The sequence below is a fragment of the Sapajus apella genome, unplaced genomic scaffold (genome assembly GCF_009761245.1).
Source record: "Sapajus apella isolate SASKATOON/1434 unplaced genomic scaffold, GSC_monkey_1.0 scaffold4, whole genome shotgun sequence".
NCBI classification, from domain to species: domain Eukaryota; kingdom Metazoa; phylum Chordata; class Mammalia; order Primates; family Cebidae; genus Sapajus; species Sapajus apella.
The window spans coordinates 33,057,675-33,081,040 of NW_022436944.1; the positions used below are offsets into that span (position 1 = coordinate 33,057,675).

Genomic DNA, 23,366 nt, shown 5'->3' on the forward strand with positions numbered 1-23,366 from the left:
TCTTTTTATAATTAAGTCCCCCAAAAAAGTCTCTAATTTTTGATTTGCAAAATAATTATGCAGCACAAGAAAAAAATAGCCTTATAAAATCAAGTTCTAAAATGAGACAGCTACAATAAAGTCAAGACCAAGGGTTACTCAAAAGGTGCTTTCCTTCTGCTTTATAATCCTGGCCAGCCCATTCCTTGTGCCCTTCTCATTCTTAAAACAGAGTAAAAACTAACTTCCAAGACATTCCAAAGAATAACATGAAACCAAGTTCTAACAGTTCCTAATCCCACAAAACTTGAGAGGGATTCTGCTGGCTCCTTCCCTGACACTTTCTCTCCGTTCTCATTCCTGACCGATCCTGGTTTTATTCCAGAACTCATTTCACCATCATGTAGCCCACGTGAGGTAGGGAAGTTAAAAGTATCTCCTGCTCCAGGATAGCCCTTCATTTGTCTACAACAGTGACTCTCAAAGTCTCTGGACCAAAGCTTCAACATTACTAGAGACTTAGACATGTAATTCTTGGCTCAACCCCAGATCTACTGAATGAGAAACTCTGTGGGTGGGCCCAGTGATCAGTGTTTAAACAAGCCCTCGATGTGATTCTGTTGTGCACTAAAGCTTAAGAACCAGAGACTGAAGCCAGTGATCTCAGCCCTGGTTGCTGATCAGAATCACTGGATACTCCAGTTCCATGCCCAAAGATTTTGATTTAACTGCTCTGGGATGGGGTCTGGGCAAGGGGATTTGTTAAAAAGTTCCCAAGGTGATTCTAGTGTACAGCCAGATTTTGGAAACACTGATCAAAGCCAATCAAGTTAATCCAGTGTAAATTACTGAATTTTAGTGTCAATGACGTCGATGACCTCCAATATCCATAAGGCCAACTGATGACCAGAAGTGTCATTATTGTTATTGCAGCCACTTCTGGTAGCACAAGAGAACTGCAGGCTGATGAACTGGTCTTTGCCACTATGAACCATACTGTTTTACTTTCTCAAGAGCAATGGGTTTTTGATAGCTCAGGAATGATGAATTTGTAAAGGGGTGGGGGACACAAAGCCCAGCAGCTATTTAGCAATGGTATGTTTTGGATGGAAAAGGATGAAAATAATTTGTGATATGCCAAGACTTAAACTCAAGCAGTCTTAATCACGGTACATGAAGGTTGTGAGCAAGTGGTGTAAAACACAAGGGAAGACAACTTCACTGGGAAAAGAAGAGGAAGAAACGAAGACCTCATAAAGAATGGTGAAGTTCTGTTCATCTCCTCACACTAGGGAAACGACTCTTATGTACACAGAATAGCAATATCTGTGTGATTGCCTGTAACATCTAAAAGATCATATATTTTTGAAGTCAATATTTGTTTGAATCTAAATACTATGTCATTTATAACTCATATCAACTCTCCTTCCTTCATTGCAGAAAAAATTTCCTCTCACTTATCAGGAGAAACAAGCCATGAAGACAAAATACACGAGCCAGCTTCAGCTAGTGATGGCCAGCTCCTTGAATCTCTCCCTAGTTTCTAAAGGGAAATTCTATTGTTCCATGAGGCCCACCTAGGGCGGGAGCTTCAACTACAGATGGGTTTGTTGAGACTTGATCCTAAAGAATTTAGTGGCAGAGGCTCAGAAATTACATTTCCCAGTTAGCCACAATCCACCCTAATAATTCTGTATTTTATCTCTACATGTGTTTCCAAATTGTAAGATGTAATTGATAGTGTGTGATAGCTTAAGCAACATTTTGTCTTTTTTAGTGGTTTATAAAATAACAGTGTATCTTACAACTAATAGCATCTTAGACTTGATGAAATATGGTAATTAAATAAAACATTTATGGGTCCCATTATGAATCAAGCTCCCGATTAGACTGGCAACAAAGGAACGGATGAGGAAATATAATTCCCATGCCTGAGAAGCTAGATGAAAAGAAAACAAGCACATGTATAATCAGAGATAAATATTTTGTGGTGGATAAAGTATGTGTTATGATGACTGCAGCACACTGTGGGTGTCTACTGGGTGGAACTGTGTGGTATATATACATGAGAGAGGGAGGAGGAATATGAAAGGGAGACGGGATAAGAGATGAGGCTGGAAAGGTAGCCTGGGACCAGACTATTAATGACTCTAACACTAAGCTAAGGAATTTAGGATTTGTCCTTTAGGTCAGAGGTTCTCAAACATTTTGGTCTCATGACTCCTTCATACTCTTAATTTATTGAGGACTCCCAAAAGAGCTTTTTAAAATATGGGTTATAACTACTGGTATTTACTATACTTAAAGCTTGAAAACAAAAAAATATTAACTCATTAACAATAACAAACTCACTACTGTTAACAAATAGCATTTTTAATGAAAAAAACATTTTTTAATGCAAAAAATCAGAAGGATGGCATTGTTTTATATTTTTGTAAATATCTTTAGTGTCTGACTTATGAAAGACAGCTGTTTCTCTTATCAGCTTCTGTGTTCAATCGGTTGAGATATGTTATTTTGGTTGAATTATATAGTATAAGGGAAAAAAAATCTGGCTTTATAATTATGTATAGTTGGAAAAAGAAGGGCCTCACAGGCTTCTTGTAAAGGCCTCAGGAGTCCCTGGAGGTTCTTGGACCACATTATGAGAACTGCTGCTTTTGGTAATGCAAAGCCATGGAAAGATTATCAGATGACAAGCAGCTAATTTGGCAGTAACGTGAAGATGAATTAGGGGGAGGAGGCCTGAAAATAGGAAAACAAGCAGAGGACTGTTAAAATGGTCCAGAAAAGAACATAGGAAGCTATTCTCTAAAGCTGAGACAATGGGGATGCAGAGACATGAATGAATTCATGTGTTAAATTCAATGGGAAATAGTATCCAAATGCATCCAGGGTAGGGCAGAAGGCAAGTCAAGGATGGCTTCATGTATTTGGGGTTGCAAAATCTGGTTGGATGGTGATGATACAAAGGTGTAGATACTGCATAAGAAGATAATTTCTGGTGTTAGCTAGACAAAAAAAGGAAAGAAAAAAGAGAAAAATGATCCAGAAAGGGAAATATGAAGATTCCTGACCGTGACTTAGGGAGATCCAGAGAAATGGGCAGGCCCTGGGCTTACCTCTTTAAACTACTGTACTCAATGCTATTTAAAACAATATCAAATCTCTTCAAAATGCAAATATCTCCGAGAGCTAAGGAGGGAGGAGCCCTTAACTCTCCTTAACCAGTGAGCACATCTTGGGATTATTTAGTTTAGTCAAATTGCTTTATATCTCAATGGAATACATGAGAACTTCAGATCACAGACCACAGGAGGACATCTGAGATGAGAAAGTAGCATGTTGGGGGCTTTAGGTCTAATATGGGACAAGGATAAGCATGGAAGAAGGAAAAGAGGGGGAAAATGTTAATCCCTTGCAGAAGATATAAATATGTGGATACTTCTAGTTTAAGAAGTGGCTGGAAGAAAGAATAAAGTCACTGGGCAGCTAGTAGGCAAGAAGAAATGGTTAGAGTTGAAAAGCCACCAGAGAAGAGTTCTCTCAGAGTTCTGTCACTTTAAAGTGTTTTCTAGGATTCTGCTCAGCTCCAGAGATCACAAGAGAAGCAGACCATCCCATCAGAAAACAGGTTTCAAGTGGAAATGAACTTCCAAGCAGCTTCTCATCATGCTCAGAAAAATCTAGAGAGGCAGGTAATATGGATTTGTTTGTGTGTATACATACATATAATTCAAATCTGAGACTGAGATATAATCTCCATGCCCCAAGTAAAGATGGCAGAAAAAGGGGTATATTTTCCTTCTAAATTCTATAGTCTAGGGGTCCAAATCCACACCAGCATTTACTTTTTTCCTTCCTCCCCTCCTTTTCCTAAGATAGCGACAGCTCTCTGAGTAGAAAAAAAAATTACTTTGTGTGATTTGACACAGACCAGTAGATGCAAAGGGTGCATGAATGAACAAGCAGGGTGTACTAGTATAACAACAGAGTGCATGATTTAAGAAATTCAAATGCCTGGGTGTATGGCAAACACTGAAGTTACAAAGCATAATCACTACCTAATTCGAAGTATTTAAACCACTCTGATTTGAATAAATATTGATATGTAAAAATTCTTAACAACAAAGTAGCACAACAATTTTTCAGTATACAGTATCCAAGCAAATACCACTTCTGCTAACATAAGACTCAGACTCAGAGACTTCTGAGCAGTGGCATGCTCTGAAGGGGTTGTGATGATGCTCTTTACCTTCCATTATTAAAAACTTTTTCAAAAAACTGTGATGTGGCTTGGCAAAGGCAGGCTTGATGATGTCAACTCCTTTCTCTGTAGAATGGGGTAAATAATAATGCCCCAAATTGCCTTTTAAGATTGTTGTGAGGACCAAATTATGAGAAAATGCTTTGTGAACCAGAAAGTCCCACACAAATGTTAGTTAGAGTAGAGCTCCTGGTTAGGCTGTACTCATGTTTTCAGGCAGGAAAGCCAGTAAGAAAGCTGGTATTTACGTACGACTTCTATATGGCATGTCATCTCACTCAGTACCATCTCAGGTAGAGAGTGATCACACCCCATTTTACATCTAGGACTCACTGAGGCTTAAGTAACTTACATAAGGCAAGCCACCTAGAAAGTGGTAAAACTAGGATCTGAACTTGTCTGCTGTCTCAAAAAAACAGGTATCTTGGCACTAACACCTAATTGATTACTTAGGTCTCAGAAAGAAAAATGAATGACAGTATCCTGGTTTTTATATAACCATAAAGGTTCTCATCACCACCCTCATACTCAAGCTTTCAGCTTTACAAGACATCATATAAAATGTTTTAAACTTTCTGAAAGGGCTAAAGCCAGTGGGATGAAACACTCAGTATGCATTGTGGAGTAGAGCTCGGGAAATAAAAACAAAGGCAGAGATAATCAGTTGAAACAAAAGTAAACAAAACCTCAATAGCTTTGCCTGCCAAAGACTGTATCTCTTAGCCCCAACTGGGCACATGCAGGCCTCAACGACCATTGATTATGATTCAGTGATCTCAAAAGCATCTTTTTATTTTGGTCTTACTTAGTCTGTTTAGTGTTGCTATAAAGAAATATCTGAGGCTGAGTAATTCGTAAAGAAAAGAGGTTTATTTGGCTCACAGTTCTGCAGGCTAAACAAGCATGGCACTAGCATCTGCATCTAATGAGGGCCTCCAGGTGCTTTCACTGCTGGTGGAAGGTAAAGAGGAGCCAGTATGTGCAGAGATCACATGGTGAGAGATTAGAAGCAAGGTCGGGGGAAGTGCCAGATTCTTTTAAGCAACAAGTTCTTGGAGGATCTCTCAAGGGAACCAAAAGAGCTAGAACTTGCTCACTTCCCCTCTCTCAGACAGGACCCTAATCTATTAATGAGGGATCCACCTCCATGACCCAAACACCTCCCATTTAGCTCCACCACCAAAACAGGATAAAATTTCAACATTAGACTTGGAGGGATCAAATATTCAAACCCTAGCACTCATCTAACATCACTCCCAAGATGCAAATTTACTGCTTATGGGCTAGAACTATCCCTATCTTAGCTATAAGGACAGCAGAGGGACCACACTGCTGATTTTTCCTCTGTGTGGTAGGGCACCATGGCAGAATGAAGAAAATGGCATATATGCAGGGGTTGGAGAGACATGGCTATGACCTGAACTCACTGGGTCCCCTGGGCCAGTCCTTGCTTATCCATCTGTAATCCTTCTTCATCTTGAAGCATTTGCCTCTGGAATAATTGAGACTTAGGTAAATTGTCAGCAAATCCTTTGAGCACAGCAGGCACTCAGGAGGGTATAGCTTCTGTATTAATGACTTATGAACTGGCTAATGTCCACTAGTAATTGTTTTTAACAAATAGATATTCTTTGTAGCAGACTAAAGATAATGGTTAAAAACTGCCGCTACTCTTCTCTTTGAGAGGTGAAGCCTAGTTCCTCTTCCCCTGAATTACTGTTGGTCTTACTTCCTCAGACAGTACAATGTGGCATGAGTTATTGTTCTGGGATTTCCAAGCCTAATTCATAGTAAGTCTTTTAATTAAGTATGACCAAGCCTCATACTGGTAGCTGCCATATAAGAAGTCTGACCACTGTGAAGCCACCATGTTGTGGGGGAACCAAAACTTTCCATGTAAGAAGGCCTCAGGGAGCCCTCAGCCATTGGAATCATTCCAGCCTTGGTCTCAAACACTCTGCAGTGAAGACAGTAGCCTCTGCTAAGCCCTGCAGATTACAGATTCATGAGCAGAATAAATGTTATTGCTTTAAGCCACAAGCTTTTAGACTAGTTTGTTACATAACAATGAAAAATCAGAATACTCAATCATGGTTTTTTTATCCCAATTAAAAATACCATATTTTTTTATATATTTTTATAATATGAGTTATATAAAATATGAGTTACATAAAATAACATATTGCATGTGATGATGTTACTTCTCAAGTCTATTTTAGACATAAACTAAATGTCTTAAAAACGTTTGTTCGTGGACAATGTTAATACACACATAACTTAGTAACTGGCTGACCAGTGACATATAAGAGATATTGTGCATATATTCTTCTCAGTAATCGGGGTGGTTTAGTGAGGGCCACTATCTACCTCCTAAGCAGGGAAACTACCTGTTCTGGACTATTTGCATTTCCCAGCAAGCTTTGCAAACAGCAGTTGTTAAGACACAGTTGATTTCTGTAGCTAGTCAGATGATGTTTGAAATCCTTTCAGCATTCATAGTAGCTCAATTTAGGAGGATGGACCTCATCATAGGATAAGAGTTGTCTCTCAGGACTGCAAAATAATTTACTGGTGCCTTTCAAATAACATATGACCCCAAAATATTATGCAAACTTTGGGACATACAATCAGCATAGGTGAACTCAACAAACATTTTGCTGTTCCAAAATCTACTCTGTTGTTCTTTATTTCTTGTTTTTCTGGCGATAAGGCCTGCCTCCCCTTTTCTGAGGGGTATGTGTGCATGTGTGTATGTAAAATCCTATTTATCCTTCATACGACTCCTATCAAGGCAGAGTTAATCATTCCTTGATGACATTGCTTCTTCAATCTTTAAAGCCTATTCTGCAACAAACAAGCTTATCATTTTTTAAAAAGCAACAAACTGATAGTCCCACAGAACACATGGAAAGGGAACATGCGAGAGTCCCTATAATACTTGGCAACTTTCCACCAGGCTGAAACAGGCTGATGTGGTATGTTTTAGGGACTAGAATTCAGCAGAAGAAATGAGTCAATTAAAACACTCGGCCAGAATGCTGTCTGTAGATAAAGTGCTTTGCACTAGGGGTACAACATAAGCTGAATTACTAAATTCTAAGGGCTGGCTGACTGGTGATTTGCATCTCAGTATCTTTCCATTTTATTCTCTCAACAAAAGTTAACAAGGAGCCACTCAGCCTGTGAAAGATAGGTACTTCATTTACCTTAGCAAGAACGAGACAAACAATGAACTCACAATTTTCCAACTCACTGGCTTTGGTTTGACCTGGAGTGGGTAATGCCTATTGTTCTAAGTGGGTTAACTGGAACATCAAACCCACCAACTGGTTTTGGTTTTTACATTCATTCAGCAGCAATTCTAATCCCAAAGGAAGTACAATCACTACATGGCAATTGGTGCTTTGTGGCACTATACCCAAAACACATGAGCAATGTGCAGAAAGAAAGTCATAATTGAACACTCTTTATTCTACCACAAAACCAAGAAGTCACAGTTTTACTACTTGTTATTTGAGAACCTTTTAAAACTATGCATAACATTTCAAGCCAAAGGCTGTATGGCAACAGGTTTTATGTGTTAAAATACAGAAAATACAGGCTACAATTTCCTCTCCATGAGGAATCTACAGAAGGTCATCCTGGAAGAACACCAAACCAAAGGCAATGATGTTTTTGGACACTCATTCTCAAATTAACTATGGTTAACATGTCAATTTAGAATTATTATAATGGAGTTTACGTTATAACTGATGTCCAAGTTATAACTATAACTGATGTTACAACTTCCCTTTGGAATTCAGGAACAACTGACCAGCATTAACATTAAAACAGAGATCTTAGAATGACTTAATGCTTGATACTTCATCTAGATAAGGCAGAGTGAAACTTTACCGTCCTCTTTCACTGATTTAACCCTGGTCTTCATCCAAAAAGTAAATTCTCGGTACTCAGCAAATAACAACATTGGTATAATTTAGGAAAGAAGAAATGCAGTGTCAACTTACTTAACAGTTGGCAATAGAGGGCCTGTAAACTTCTCTTCATGGTATCATCTGGTCCTGCTTATCCTCCAGTTTATTCATGATTCTGTCTAGGAAATTGGGAGAAGAAAATTGTTACATCTGAGGAACATAATTGAAAAATCAGTAAGGACCCCACTCAATAGGGTCTTAGTTGTAAGGCCTAACATACACAATTTCGAAGAGAAAAAAATCTTGGGATAAATACACCACAGTTTAATTTACAATGGTGTATGTTGTAAAATTACCAACTAATCAACTGGTCAAACCCTGAAACTATACACCCCACTGAAGGAAGCTCATAGGGGCAGCTAGTGAGAAATCTGGGTTCAGAACTGAAGACTTTTCATGAATCTCTCCTGAATCTCTGTAGTCATAGGAGAACCAAAAAATTTCTTTTCTAATCTAATTTCTGCTAAGGCACTCACAAAACAAGCAAACACCCAAATAAAACAAACAAAAAACAAGACAGAAAGCTTTGCCACACTTGAAACTGTATTATTTTAAATAACTTTTCTATTATTTTCCGATTACATGGATACTTCTTGCATGGCATATTTAGAAAAAATAAACAAAAAACAGAGATGAAAATTAACAAGAAAATACGTATTATGCACAATCCCACAAATAAGAGGTGATTACTGCTCAGATTTTAGAGTATATCTCTTTAGCCTTTTGAATGTGCACTTTCTATTGGTCTGTTTCATTTTATATATTACACATTTTAATTTTTCTCCCTAGCAGCAGAAATATCTTTCTGTGTTGTTACTATTACTTTACAGTTTTATTTTACATGGCAAACTGTATCTTTAAGATAAATTCCTAGAAATGGAAACACATTACGGAAGGACATAAATTAAGGCTTTCTGAAATAAATATATTTCCAAATTGCTCTTCACCAATTCAAGTATATTAGAATAATCATTAAACTACACTTTACCCAATGAAGAAATTAACAATTTCATCTCTGCCAATAGGCAAATATTCCATCTCAATGTTTTACTTTTCATTTTATGTTTATTAGTCATTTGTACATAAAAGTTTAAAAATTTGTATTTCTTAACCGTTCTCTACTATCATCCTAGGTTTTATTTTTCCTCATGACACCCCAAGTAGAACTACCTATCTTTAAAATATTTTTTTATTAAGATATAACTCATATGTAAAATTCAGCCTTTAAGGTATACAATTCACTGATTGGCAATATATTCAAAAGTTGCCCAACCATCACCACTACCTAATTCCAGAATATTTTCATCACTCAAAAATGAAATCATCATGTTCACTTCACTATCAGTCACTCCCCATTTTCCCCTCCTTTGGCAACCACTAATCTATTGTCTTTACCGATTTGCCTGTTCTGGACATTTTATATAAATACAAGCATACAGTATGTGTCTAGCTCTTTCACTCAGCATAATGTCTTCTTTCTTTCTTTTTTTTTTTTTTTTTGAGATGGAGTCTCACTCTGTTGCCAGCCTGGAGTGCAGTGGCGCAATCTCAGCTCACTGCAACCTCGGCCTCCTGGGTTCAAGCAATTCTCATGCCTCAGCCTCCCAAGTAGCTGCAGTTACAGGCACGTGCCAACACACCCAACTAATTTTTGTATTTTTCATAGACAAAATAAAATCCTTTATTAAGGATTTTAATAAAATGATCTTAAAGTTAATTTTGGAGGGGGAAAAGAAACAAGCTCAAATAACAAGACAAATCTTTTTAAAAAGAGTAATAATAGAGAACTAACTGTACCAGTGGTTTAATTTAAACACTTACTGTTCTACTTGAAGAATGAGCAAACGGAGAAATAAAACTTAATACAAAGTTCAGAAACAGACTGTTGATGAAAAAGCTAAACTTCATAAAATAATTGACGAGATTTCTTCTGAGCCAAATGTGAGGAAGATGACCGGTAACAAAGCCTGAGGAGGTCCTGAGAACATGTGCCCAAGGTGGTTGGGTTACATCCTGGTTTTGTAAGTTTTATAAAACATCAGTCAATACATGTGAGGTATAGACTGTTTCGGTTTAGAAAGGTGGGACAACTCAAAGCAAGGGCTTACAGGCCATAGGTGGATTCAAAGATTTTCTGGTTGGCAGTCAGTTGAAGGAGTTATTAATATTATTTGAAGACATAGAATCAACAGAAAGAAGTGTCTGGGTTAAGATAATGGGTTGTGGAAACCAAGGTTCTCATTATGCACAGAAAAGTGGCTGCCCTTAGAGGTAACAGATGGCAAATGTTTCCTATTCAAACATTTAAAAGGTGCCAGACTCTCAGCTAATCTCCCCAGGGTCAGAATGTTCTGGAAAGGCAATGGGATTCTCTATAGTATGTAAATTTCCTCTCCAAGAGATAGCTTTGCAGGACCATTTAAAATACATCAAAAAAATATATTTTTGGGTGAAATACTCTGATTTTTTTCAGGGCCTGCTATCCGTCATGTAATGCTATACTAGAGTCAGGTTGGAATTTGGTATCTTGTTACTACAAACAGTCTGTTCTGTCAGTCCTAAGATCGCTGTTTTAATGTTAATGCCAGTCAGTTTTGCCTGAATTCCAAAGGGAAGAAAGCATAATGAGGCATGTCTGACCTCCACTTCCCATCATGGCCGCAGCGAATTTTTCAGGTTTCTTTGGAATTCCCTTGGCTGAGAGGAGAAAGCCATTCAGTCAGTTGGGGTGCTTAGATTTTTATTTTTGGTTTATATTATCTAAGAATACAAAAGTATTCAGAATGTAATAAATGAAATAAAAAAATACCGGAAGTGTATTAGTTTGTTTTCACACTACTACTAAGGACATATTCAAGACTGGGCAATTTACAGAAGAAAGAGGTCTAACAAACTTACAGTTCTACATGGCTGGGGAGGCCTCACGATCATGGTAGAAGGCAAGGAGGAGAAAGTCACATCTTATGTGGATGGCGACAGGCAAAGAGAGAGAGCTTGTGCAGGGAAATTCTCTCTCTTTTTTTTTTTTTTTTTTTTTTTTTTTTTGAGATAGAGTCTTGCTCTGTCACCAAGGCTGGAGGGCAGTGGTGCAATTTTGGCTCACTGCTACCTCCGCCTCCTGGGTTCCAGAGATTCTCCTTCCTCAGCCTCCTGAGTAGCTGGGATTACAGGTGTGCTCCACTACACCTGGCTAATTTTTGTATTTTTAGAAGAGACAAGGTTTTGCCATGTTGGTCAGGCTGGTCTCAAACTCCTGACCTTGTGATTCACCTGCCTCAGCCTCCCAAAGTGCTGGGATTACAGGCGTGAGCCACCACACCCGGCCCCTATTTTTAAAACCATCAGATCTTGTGAGACTTACTCACTTTTATGAGAACAGCATGTGAAAGACCCACCTCTATGATTCAGTTACCTTCTACCAGGTCCCTCCCACAACACATGGGAATTCAAGATGAGATGTGGGTAGGGACACAGCTAAACCATATTAGGAAGAAAATATGGGCAAGAATTTATGTAATCTTGGACTGAGGAAGGCCTTTGTAACCATGAAAGTGTGTCTGTGGGGTAAGTAGAATTCTTATTGAAAAAGCACTTGAAAACCTGGAATGTTATATAGCATTGATGAATCTTAAAAACATTATACTGAGGCCGGGCATGGTGGCTCATGCCTGTAATTTCAAGACTTTGGGAGGCTGAGGCACGTGGATCATGAGGTCAGGAGACTGAGACCATCCTGGCCAACACGGTGAAACCCCATGATTATAGTCAGAATTATCTTCTATTTGCTTTATTAATTTGGAAGAGAATGACTTGATCTCATCAAAATCCATCTGGGGTGAGGAAGAACATAAGTATTCCAAAACTTACTGCTCTGGAAATCATAAAAGTTCTTTTTGGGGCTGGGAAGTGCTCTTTTTTGGGGGAGAGGGGTAGAAAAGCTCAGTGACTTCTTTGGTTAGGCAAATTCATCCCCCACCACCAGTGTGATTTGTATGAGGAAGAAAAAGAGAGACAGCTAAAGTGCTTTTCATTATACAAAAATTAATTACGACCTTTGAGTTTCCAGAGGCTATGGCTAGGAAACAAGAGTTAAAGAGTCTAGAAACTAGAGAAGCTGAGGAGATAATACACAAGAGATACTAAGAGACAGAAAGAGACAACTCCAAAAGATGGTAGCAGGTGGGACCTAAGGAAGACAGATAAAGTGAGAAATTCCCCATAAGAAGATGCCTCATGAATGTTAAAATGTCTAGTATTTAATTTTTCATTGCTTATTGTTTTATGTTGTTTGTACTATATGTGTATTAGTCTTTTTTCATGCTGCTGATAAAGACATACCTGAGACTGGGTAATTAAGATAAAGAGTTTTAATGGACTTACAGTTCCACATGGCTGGGGAGGACTCAAAGCATGGTGGAAGGCAAAAAGTATGTCTTACATGGCAACAGGCAGGAGAGCAAAAAAGCCAAGCTAAAGGGGTTTTTCCTGATAAAAGCATCTGATCTCGTGATACTTATTCACTACCATAAGAACAGTATGGGGAAAACCACCCCCATGATTCAATTATCTTTCACCAGGTCCCCCTCTGCAATACGTGGGAATTATGGGAGCTACAATTTAATATGCTACATCTGTATTCCTTCTCCAAAATGCTCATTCACCACTAGTATTATCAAAACCTCAGTAAAAGTCTGCACGAAACAGTCTTGTATTAATGATGCTTGACAGGGCTAATGAAAGAGAAGAGATCCTGTCCCAAGCCAAGGGTAACCCAGGAGGAGTCAGAGGCAGAAACCCTAGGAGCCACAGCAATGGTTAGTTGGTATCTATGGAGTGTTTAGAATATGGTAAGCATTCAATAGATGATTAGTAAATAAACAATGAATGAATAAATAATCATTAATAAATGATCAATAACAAGGGAACAGAGAAACTGTTGTGGTTTAATATAATGATTGAAGGGATCATAAAGCCTTCAAAAGTCTCTGAAAATTCTTACAGATTTTTGAAAAAGTGACAGACTTCCCATAACACATGGAATAGATCCACTTTATTCAGTTATCAAAAACAACTGAGTTTATAACTCTGGGAGATTTAGGATCAACTGGGTTACACAGGGCTATCCCAGCTAGAAGCACCATTTGGCTATTTATTAAAAATTCATCTTTTTTTAGGTCTTCTTGTAGAGTTTGTTTTTTCTTTCATTTACATTCTACAGTCAAGTTTTATAGCTTTTAGACATTTTATATTTATTTTTTCCACTGTGATAGAATTTGTTTCCACTGTATTTCCTAATTGCCTCTTTATAAAAATGACTGAGTTTTGTATATTCATTTTGTGACCTAACTGAACTAACTTACTGTTCTAATGATGGTTTCTCAGCTGAGTCTCTTGGGTCAATTGTGCTACTTTGGATAGATTGCAAGCCACAATTAGATTCTATCAAAAGCCTCTTTTTAACCATGTAACAGAAAATATTAATCACATCAATTTGGTCCCTCAGGGAATAATTTGGGAGAATAATAACTAATTTTGAGATGAAACTTTAAGAAAATACAGTTATATCCAAAAGGATTGCATAAAAGAAAAACAACCCACCCTTGCAATCCATGCTCCAGGCCCATGCCTACAGACCCAATAACAGGTCCACTAAGGTGGTTTTAGGCTCCAGGCTCAATCCCATACATTCAAGTACTAGGCCAATCACCTGCTGACCCAGACACCAAGCCAGGCTGCTGGAGGACTCCAACAGCACATCTGCTTGTGGACCATACCAGATGACCTGTTCAGAATCTCTGGACAGGTTGATTGGTAAGGGACTTTCCCAAACAAAGCAAGTCTGCAAATACTGGAATAAGTCCCTACTTCTTCAAATGCACAGACACCAATACATGGAAACAAGGATGAAGAACGATCAAAGAAACATGACACCACCAAAGAATAAAATTAAGCACCAGTGACCAAACCCAAAGAAATGGAGACTTATAAACTGCATAACAAAGAATTCAAATAATTGTACAACCAGCCTGGGCAACAAGTCAAGACCCTGTTTCTTGTTTTTTTGTTTGTTTGTTTGTTTTGTTTTGTTTTGAGACAGAGTCTTGCTCTGTCACCCAGGCTAGAGTGCAGTGGTGTGATCTCAGCTCACTGCAACCTCCGCCTCCCTGGTTCAAGAGGTTCTCCTACCTCAGCCTCCTGAGTAGCTGGGATTAGAGGTGCACACCACCATGCCTGGCTAATTTTTGCATTTTTAGTAGAGATGGGGTTTTACTATGTTGGTCAGGCTGGTCTCGAACTCCTGACCTCAGGTGAACCACCCGCCTCAGCCTCCCAAAGTGCTGGGATTACAGGCATAAGCCACTGCACCTGGCTGCAAGACCCCATTTCTACAAAAAAAAAAAAAATTATTTCTTAGCTGGGCATGGTGATGTGTGCGTATGGTCCCAACTACTTGAGATGCTGAGGTGAAAGGACTGCTTGAGCCTGGGAAGTTGAAGCTGTAGTCTGTAGTGAGCCATAATCATGCCACTGTTCTCCAGCCTGGGTAACAAAGTGAGAAAAAAAAGTACAAATAATTGTATGAAGGAAGCTTAGTAAATTTCAATAAACTGCAGAGAAGCAATTCAACAAAATCAAGAGAATAATGACCAAAATGAGAAATTTAATAGAAATTGAAATGATTTAAAAACAAAATAACAAAATAGACAATTCTGGAGCTGAAAAATATAATACAATGAAATAAATGAAAAATGCAACAGAAGGCATCAACAGCAGAAATGATCAAGCAGAATAAAAATTTGTGAACTTGAAGACAAATTATTTGAAAATATATAGTCAGAGGAGAAAAAATAATAAAAAGGAATGAAGAGCACTTATGGGACTAGCAGGGCAACAATAAAGAGCACACATTTCAATTATAGGAGGTTTAAGAAAAAGACAAAGGAACAAAAAGCTTAAAAATAAATAACAGCAGAAAAATTTTCAAATCGGGGAAAAGATATAAATATCCAAATACAGGAAAGTCAAAGGCCTCCAATAAGATTCAATTGAAACAAGAAGGATGATATATTATAATTGAACTAATAACAATTAAAGAGAGGATCCTGAAAGCAGCAAGAGAAAAGAAGCAAATAACATAAAATGGAATTCCAGTAAGGCTGCAGTTTCTCAGCAGAAACCGTCTAGGTCAGGAGAGAGTGGGAAGATATATTCAATGTGCTGAAGGAAAAAAATTGCCAAAACACCCCAAACCAGCAAAGCTGTCCTTCTGAAACCAAGAAGAGATAAAGACTTTTCCAGACAAACAAAAGCTGAAGGAGTTCATCACCACCAGGCGTGTCTTACAGGAAATGCTAAAGGAAGTTATCTGAGCTGAAATAACAGAACACTAATGAATACAAGAAAACATATGAAAGCATAAAACTTGCTGGCAAAAGTAAGTGCACAGTCAAATTCAGAATACTCTAATACTATAATAGTTGTATGTAAATCACATATATCTTTAGTATGTAGGTCAAAACATAAAACTATTAAAATAATAAGAACTATGGTAATTTGTTAAAGGATACAGAATATAAAAGATGTAAACTGTAACATCAAAATATAAAATATAGGCAAGTGGAATAAAATTGTAGAGGTTTGTTTTGCAATCAAAGTTAAGTTGTTATCAGCTTGAAAACGGCTTTTATAAATTGCTTTATGTAAGCCTCATGGTAACCGCAAAGCAAAACACTATAGTAGACCCACAAAAGGTAAAAAAAATAAGGCATCAATGCATGCCACTAGAGAAAGTCGCCTGATCACAAAGGCAGGCAGCAAGAAAGGAAGAAAGGAGCAATGGACCTATAAAACAACCATGAAACAATGAACAAAGTGGTAGTAGTAAGTCTGTAAAATAATAAGAAAAATGTGTTAGACCCTTTCCCTAGTCACTGCACAGAGCTCCTTGCAATTTACTGATAGGAGTGCTAGGAGAATCTTTTGTTCTAATATTTGGTCTCTGCACCAGTTCCCGACACAAAGCTCCTATGACCTTTGTAATCTGAGTTGTAGGAGCATTCGACGCAGAGCTCCTGAATCCTTTGGAATTTCCTGGGTGATAGGAGTATCTTTTTTTCTAATGAGGCAATTCTTGGTGGGCTCCTGGATGAGGGCTGGTCACCAGAAAAATCAAACCATGGATATAGCTTGCAGCTTTCAGCCCCATCCTACATTCTCCAGAGAGAAGAGAGGAGCTGAAAACTGAGTTAATTAATCCATTATGCCTATGTGATGAAGCTTTCATAAAACTCCAAGAACTACAGGATTTAGAGAGCTTTCTGGTTGGTAAACACTTCCACATGCTGAGAAGGTGGTATACCCAACTCCACAGGGACAGACGCTCCTACGTTTGGTACTCTTCTATACTTTATACTATGTATGTCTTTATCTGGCTGTTCATCTGTATCCTTTATTATTTCATTTATTAATAAACTGGTACATGTACGTAAAGTGCCTTCCTGAGCTCTAGGAGCCACTCTAGCAAATTCATCGAACCCAAGGAGGGGGTAGTGGTAGTATCGATTTACAGTCAGCTGGTCAGAAGTATAGATGACAGCCCACTACTTCTGATTGACATCTAAAGTGGGGAGCAATCCTGTGGGACTGAGCCCTTAACCTGTAGGATCTGATCCTATCTCCAGGTAGTTACTGTCAGAATTAAACTGAATTATAGGATACTTAGCTGGTGTTCAGGGGAGAACTGCTTCATGTATAGGGAAATACCCTGACACATTTGGTGTCAGAAGTGTTAAGCAGTGTGTGAGTAAAGGGAAATAAATAAATTAATTCAAATGTATTTATTTGAATAATATTTTTAGTAAAAAATGTTATCAAACTTGAAGAAATGAATAAACTTCTTTCCTCATAAAAAGTCCTTACTTATCAATAATTACCTTGATTATAAATGGATTACATTATCAAATCAAGAAATATAAGCTTGGCATGGTGGTGCATGCCTGTAGTCCTAGCTAGTCAGGAGGTTGAGGCAGGAGATCACTTGAGCCCAGGAGTTTGACACTACAATGATCTATGATCATGCCGCTGCACTCTAGCCTGGGCAACACAGCGAGACTTCATCTCTTAAAAAAAAAAGACTGAATGAATAAAAAAATAAGACTCAACTATATACTGCCTACAAGAGATGAATTTCACCTTTAAGGACACATACAGACTGAAAGTGAAAGGACAGAAAAATACTCCATGCAAACAGAAATAAAAAGAGAGCAGGGTAACTATATTTTTATCAGATAAAAAAGGGTTTTAGTCAAAAACTATAAAAAAAAAAAAACAAAACCCCAAGAACATCATTATAAAAGGATGAAGGGTTCAAATCAATCAGAGGATGTAACAATTGTAAATACATATGCAACCAACATTGGAGCACCTACATATATAAAAAATATTAATAGATTTGAAAGGATAGACAGACTCTTAATAATAGTAGGGGACTTCAAGGCTCCACTTTCAATAATGGGCAGATTATCCAGACAGAAGATTAAGAGAGAAACACTGATATAAACTACATTTTAGTGCAAATGGGACAGACATATACAGAACATTCCACCAAACAGCAGCAGAATGTACATTCTTCTTAAACACAAAACATTTTCCAGGAGAGACTATATACAAAACAATTCTTAAGTTTAAGAAGATCTAAATCATATGAAATGTATTTTCCAATCACAATGGTATAATACTAAAAGTCAGTAACAGGAAGAATTTCAGAAAATTCACAAACATAGAAAACACAACACGCCCCTGAGAACCAAAGAATAAGTTAAAAGGAAGAATAAAAATTATCTTGAGACAAGTGAAAATGAGCACACAATACACCAAAGCTTATAGAATGCAAAACAAAAGAAGTTCAAAGAGGAAAATTTATAGAAATAAAAGCTTACATCAAAAAAGATTTCAAATAAACTACAACATACCTCAAGAAACTAGAAATAAAATAACAAACTAAGCCCAAAGCTAGAAGGAAGAAAATAATAAAGGCCAAAGTGTAAATAAATGACAGAGAGACCATATAAACAATAGAAAAGATCAATGAAACTAAAAGGTGGTAATCAACAAACTTTAGCTAGGCTAAGAAAAAAGAGATGACTCAAAAAAAATCAGAAATGAAAGAAAAGACATTACAATGAATACTATGGAAATACAAAGGACCTTAACAGACTACTATGGACAATTATGTGGCAACAAATTGAATCATCTAGAAAAAATGGATAAACTTATAGACATTAAACAACCTACTAAGAGTGAATCATGAAGAAACAGAAATTCTGAACAGACCAATAACAAGGAGATTGAATCAGTAATTAAAAGTCACCCATTAGAGAAAAGCCCAGAGCCTGATGACTTGACTGGTTAACTCTACCAAAAATTTCAAGCAGAACTAATAACAATCCTCCTCAAACTCTTCCAAAAAATCTGAAGAAGAGGGAATAATTACAAATTCATTTTTAGAAGGCCAGCCTTACCCTGTTACTGAAGCCAGACAGGGATACTACAAGAAAAGAAAATTATAGGTCAGTATCCCTGATGAACATAGGACATAAAATTCTTAAAAAAAAAACCAAAAAACCAAAAGTGCTTGCAAACCAAATTCAGTAGCACATCAAAAGGATTATTCACCAAGATTAAGTGGAATTTATCCCAGAGATACAAGGATGCATCAACATACACAAATCTATTAATTAACAGAACGAAGAACAAAAGCCATATTATCATTTCAAAGTCAAAGCATTTGACAAAATTTAATATCCTATCATGATAAAAAAGAAAAACCTCTCCAAAATTAGGTATACAGTAAAAGTACCTCAACGCAACAAAGGCCATATATGACAAACCCACAGTTAAGATCATATGCAACAGTGTAAAACTGAAAGCTCTTCCTTTAAGATCAGGAACAAGACGAAGATGCCATTACTGTCACTTATATTCAAAATAGTACTGAAAGTACTAGCCAGAGCAATTAGGCAAGAGAAAGAAATAAAAGGCATCTAAACTGGAAAGAAAAAAATTAAATGTCTCTGTCTGCAGATGACATATTACATATAGAAAATCTTAAAGATCCACCAAAACACTGTTAAAACTGACAAACGAATCCAGTAAAGTTGTAAAATCCAAAAAACATAGACACAGAATTAGTTGCATGTCTATACACTAATAATAAACTATCTAAAGAGGGCAAGAAAACTATCCCATTTGCAATAGTTACAAAAAATACTTAAAATACATTTAGCCAAGAAGGTGGAAGACCTGTACACTGAAAACCACAAACTATTAATGAAAGAAACTGAAGACACAAATAAATGGAAAGATATCCTATGTTCATGGATTGGAAAAATGTTAAAATGTTTATACTAACTAAAGAAACACAGATTCAATGCAATTCCTAATAAAATTCCAATGACATTTTTTTTTCTTTTTTACAGAGAGAAAACAATCCTGAAACATGTACTGAACTACAAAGACTCCAAATAGCCAAAGCAATCTTGAGCAAACAAACAAGGAGGCATCAAACTACCTGACTTCAAAATACACTATGAAACTACAGTAATCAAAACAGTTTGGCACTGACATAAAAACAGACCAATGGGACAGAAGAGAGAGTCCAGAAATAAATCCATGTATTTATGGCCAATTTATTTTTGACAAAGATGCCAAGAAGACGTATTAGGGAAAGGACAATCTCAACAATAAGTGGAATTGGGAAAATTCAATATCAACATGCAGAAAGAATGAAATTAGGCTCCTATGTCACTCAATGTATAAAACTCAACTCAAAATAGATTAAAGATACCAATATAAAGCTGAAACTTTAAATCTACTACTAGAAGACATATGGGAAAATCGCCATGACATCGGTCTGGGCAATGATTTTTTGGATATGATCCCAAAGCACAGGCAACAAAAGCAAAAATAAATGAGATTACATCAAACAAAAGCTTTTGCACAGCAAAAGAATCAAGAGTTATCAGACAATCTATGGAATGGGAAAAGTGTTTGAAAACTGTGCATATGATAAAGGATTAATATCCACATATATATATAAGGAACTCAACTAAATAGCAAGAAAACAACTGGATTAAAAAATCAGCAAAGAAACTGAACAGACATTTCTCAAATGAAGACATACACTTGGCCAACAGGTTCATGAAAAAATGCTCAACATCAATGTATGCTAATAACAGAGATACAAAAAACCACAATGAGATATCAACTCACATCTGTTAGAATGGCTATTATCAAAAAGATCCAAGATAAATTTTGGCAAAGGTGTGAAAAAATGGAACCCTTGCACACTGTTGATTAGAAGATAAATTAGTACAACTATTATGGAAAACAGTGGGGAGGTACCTGAAAAAATAAAAATGAAAACTACCGTATAATCCATCAATCCCACTACTGGGTATATATTCAATGAAAATGAAATCAGTATGTAGAGATATGCATGTCCAGGTTCACTGCAGCATTATTCACAACAGTCAAGATATGTAACCAATCTAAGTATATGTCAATAGATGAACGGATAAAGAAATTGTGGTATATACATACACAATGGAATACCATTCAGCATTAAAAAAGAAGCAATTCCTGTCATTTGCAACAACATGGATAAACTTAGAAAATATAAGTGAAATAAGCCCGGCACAGAAAAACAATTACTATATGATCTCACTTATATGTGTAATCTAAAAACGTTGAACTAAAAGAAGCAGAATAGAATGTTGGTTACCAGCGGGGAAGGGGGTTGGGGAGATGTTATTTAAAGCATACAAAGTTTTAGTTAGGAGAAATAAGTTCAAAAGATCTACTGTGTAACATGGTGACAGTAGTTAATAACGATGTATTCTTGGAAATCACTAAGAGTAGATTTTAAAAGTTCTGACAATAAAAAATATGTGAGGGAAAGCATTTGACCAAACATACAAGATAGGGGCACAGGTGGGGACCTCACTGATTATTACCACAAGAGAAACACAAGGGATGTGAGTCACCTGGACCACACCTTACTTATGGAGAGTGAACCTAATAGAACCCCGCTTCTTGAGCTTAAGTGGAAGAGTCATATATCATTTGCACTGAGTCAGGAGGGATACTTCTCCATTTCATAGAGCACTAAAAATGTTCTAATTAGAAATGTTTATGGTGTCAGAAAATAGAAATAAAGAGCCAAATGAAAAGCTCTGGGATTTGATATGCAAATTAACTTGAAATGATAAGTACATAAAGAGCAAGAAAGAACAGTCAGGAAATCTCTAGGGGGTGGGGGGGAGAAATGAGGTGGTGTGGGGGGAACTGCTGGCCTTGCCAGACATTAAAACATACTCTAAAGCCTCTATAACTAAAAGCATTTGATACTGGCACATGAGTAGGCCCAATGACACATGAAAATTTAGGACTGATATATGCAAATCAGTTGGGGAAAATAAAAGCATTTAACAAATGTTGAGATACTGGTTGAGCAATGTGAAAAATGTTAAAACTGCACTAATTTCAAACACCATCCCCAACATAAATTCCAAATGGATCAGATATTTAAATGTAAGAAAAGCATACAAGTACTAGGAAAAAAATATAGGCAAATTATATTACTTGTGAGTAGAGAAGCTTTGCTAACTCTGTCTCAAAATCTAAAGCAGGCCAGTCTGGTGCATGCTGCATCCTGCACTGCACAAGGGTTCAAAGACCTAAGAGTGAACGGTAGGGGATAAAGAAAAACAGACACAAACATAGGGAAAGCTGGGCCAGGCAATCGGGGAGGTGAAGGATGTCAGTCTCTCTGGCCCCAACCTGTCTCAGTGTACTTTATTTAATATGTTCACAAAGCGCATAGCGGGGGAGGGGTGCAGTTACTTAGAAAAGCCTGTGGTTATTATTCTGATACTTCAGTTCACATACTTTAGCTAAGAAACTATCTTGCAGCAAGGTCAGTGAAAGCTGATTATCTCTTTCTAGGCCAGTCTCTGTTCTACTCTGAGACATATACATCATCCTATTATGATTCCACTTCTCTCAAGTTCAACCAAAGTTCACAGCAGGCTTGCTGCTGACTCCTCCAAAAGGGAGGGTGCTACTCCAGCATTCTACAGGCCAGGCGCAGTGGCTCATGCCTGTAATCCCAGCACTTTGGGAAGTTGAGGCATGTGGATCACCTGAGGTCAGGACCAGCCTGACCAACATGAGGAAACCCCGTCTCTACTAAAAACACAAAATTAGCCAGGGGTGGTAACACATGTCTATAATCCCAGCTACTTGGGAGGTTGAGGCAGGAGAATTGCTTGAGTCTGGGAGGCAGAGGTTGCAGTGAGCCAAGATCACACCATTGCACTCCAGCCTGGGCAAGAAGAGCAAAATTCCATCTAAGAAAAAAAAAAACTAAATCAATAAGGACAAAGATTGATAAACTTTATTATACACATAAAAATCAGTAAAAAAATACTAAGTAAAAATACATATGAAAAAAAAACCCAGGACGGATCCAAGATGGCCGATTAGGAGCAGCTCAGGATTGCAGCTCCTAGCGAAAGTGCAGAGGCCACTGCAGATGATCCTGAGGCAAGCAGGGCCTGGAGTGGACCTCAGCAGTTATACAGCGGAGGGCCATGACTGTTAGAAGGAAAACTAAGAAACAGAAAGAAATAACTTCATCATCAACAAACTGGATGTCGACTCGGAGACCCAATCTGAAATCAACAACTACAAAGACGACAGGTGGATAAATACATAAAGATGGGAAGAAATCAGCGCAAAAAGGATGAAAACAACCGAAACCAGAACGCCTCTCCTCCTACAAGGGATCACAACTCCTCACCAGCAAGGGAACAAGGCTGGATGGAGAATGAGTATGATGAATTGACAGAATCAGGCTTCAGAAGGTGGGTAATAAACTTATGTGAGCTAAAAGAACATGTTCTAACCCAATGCAAAGAAACTAAGAACTTGAAAAAAGATTTGATGAAATGCTAACGAGAATAAACAACTTAGAGAGGAATATAAGCTAATTGATGGAGCTGAAAAACACAACACAAGAACTTTAAGAAGCACACACAAGTTTCAACAGCCAAGCAGAAGAAAGGATATCAGAGGTCAAAGATCAA

The 23,366-nt window shown here is 37.4% G+C and overlaps 1 protein-coding gene across 7 annotated transcripts in view; it reads right to left on the reverse strand.

Moving 5' to 3' along the window:
- The window catches only part of TMEM108 (transmembrane protein 108), a 357,015-nt gene that overhangs the window by 156,397 nt on the left and 177,252 nt on the right, over positions 1-23,366 (reverse strand). For 6 of the 7 annotated variants that reach the window (XM_032266351.1, XM_032266387.1, XM_032266363.1 and 3 more), the window contains one exon: positions 8,254-8,339. In XM_032266351.1, the coding sequence (XP_032122242.1) occupies positions 8,254-8,293 (40 nt within the window). In that variant the 5' untranslated portion in view covers positions 8,294-8,339. The remainder of the gene's footprint in view (positions 1-8,253; positions 8,340-23,366) is intronic. The other variant, XM_032266352.1, reaches the window with a different exon arrangement.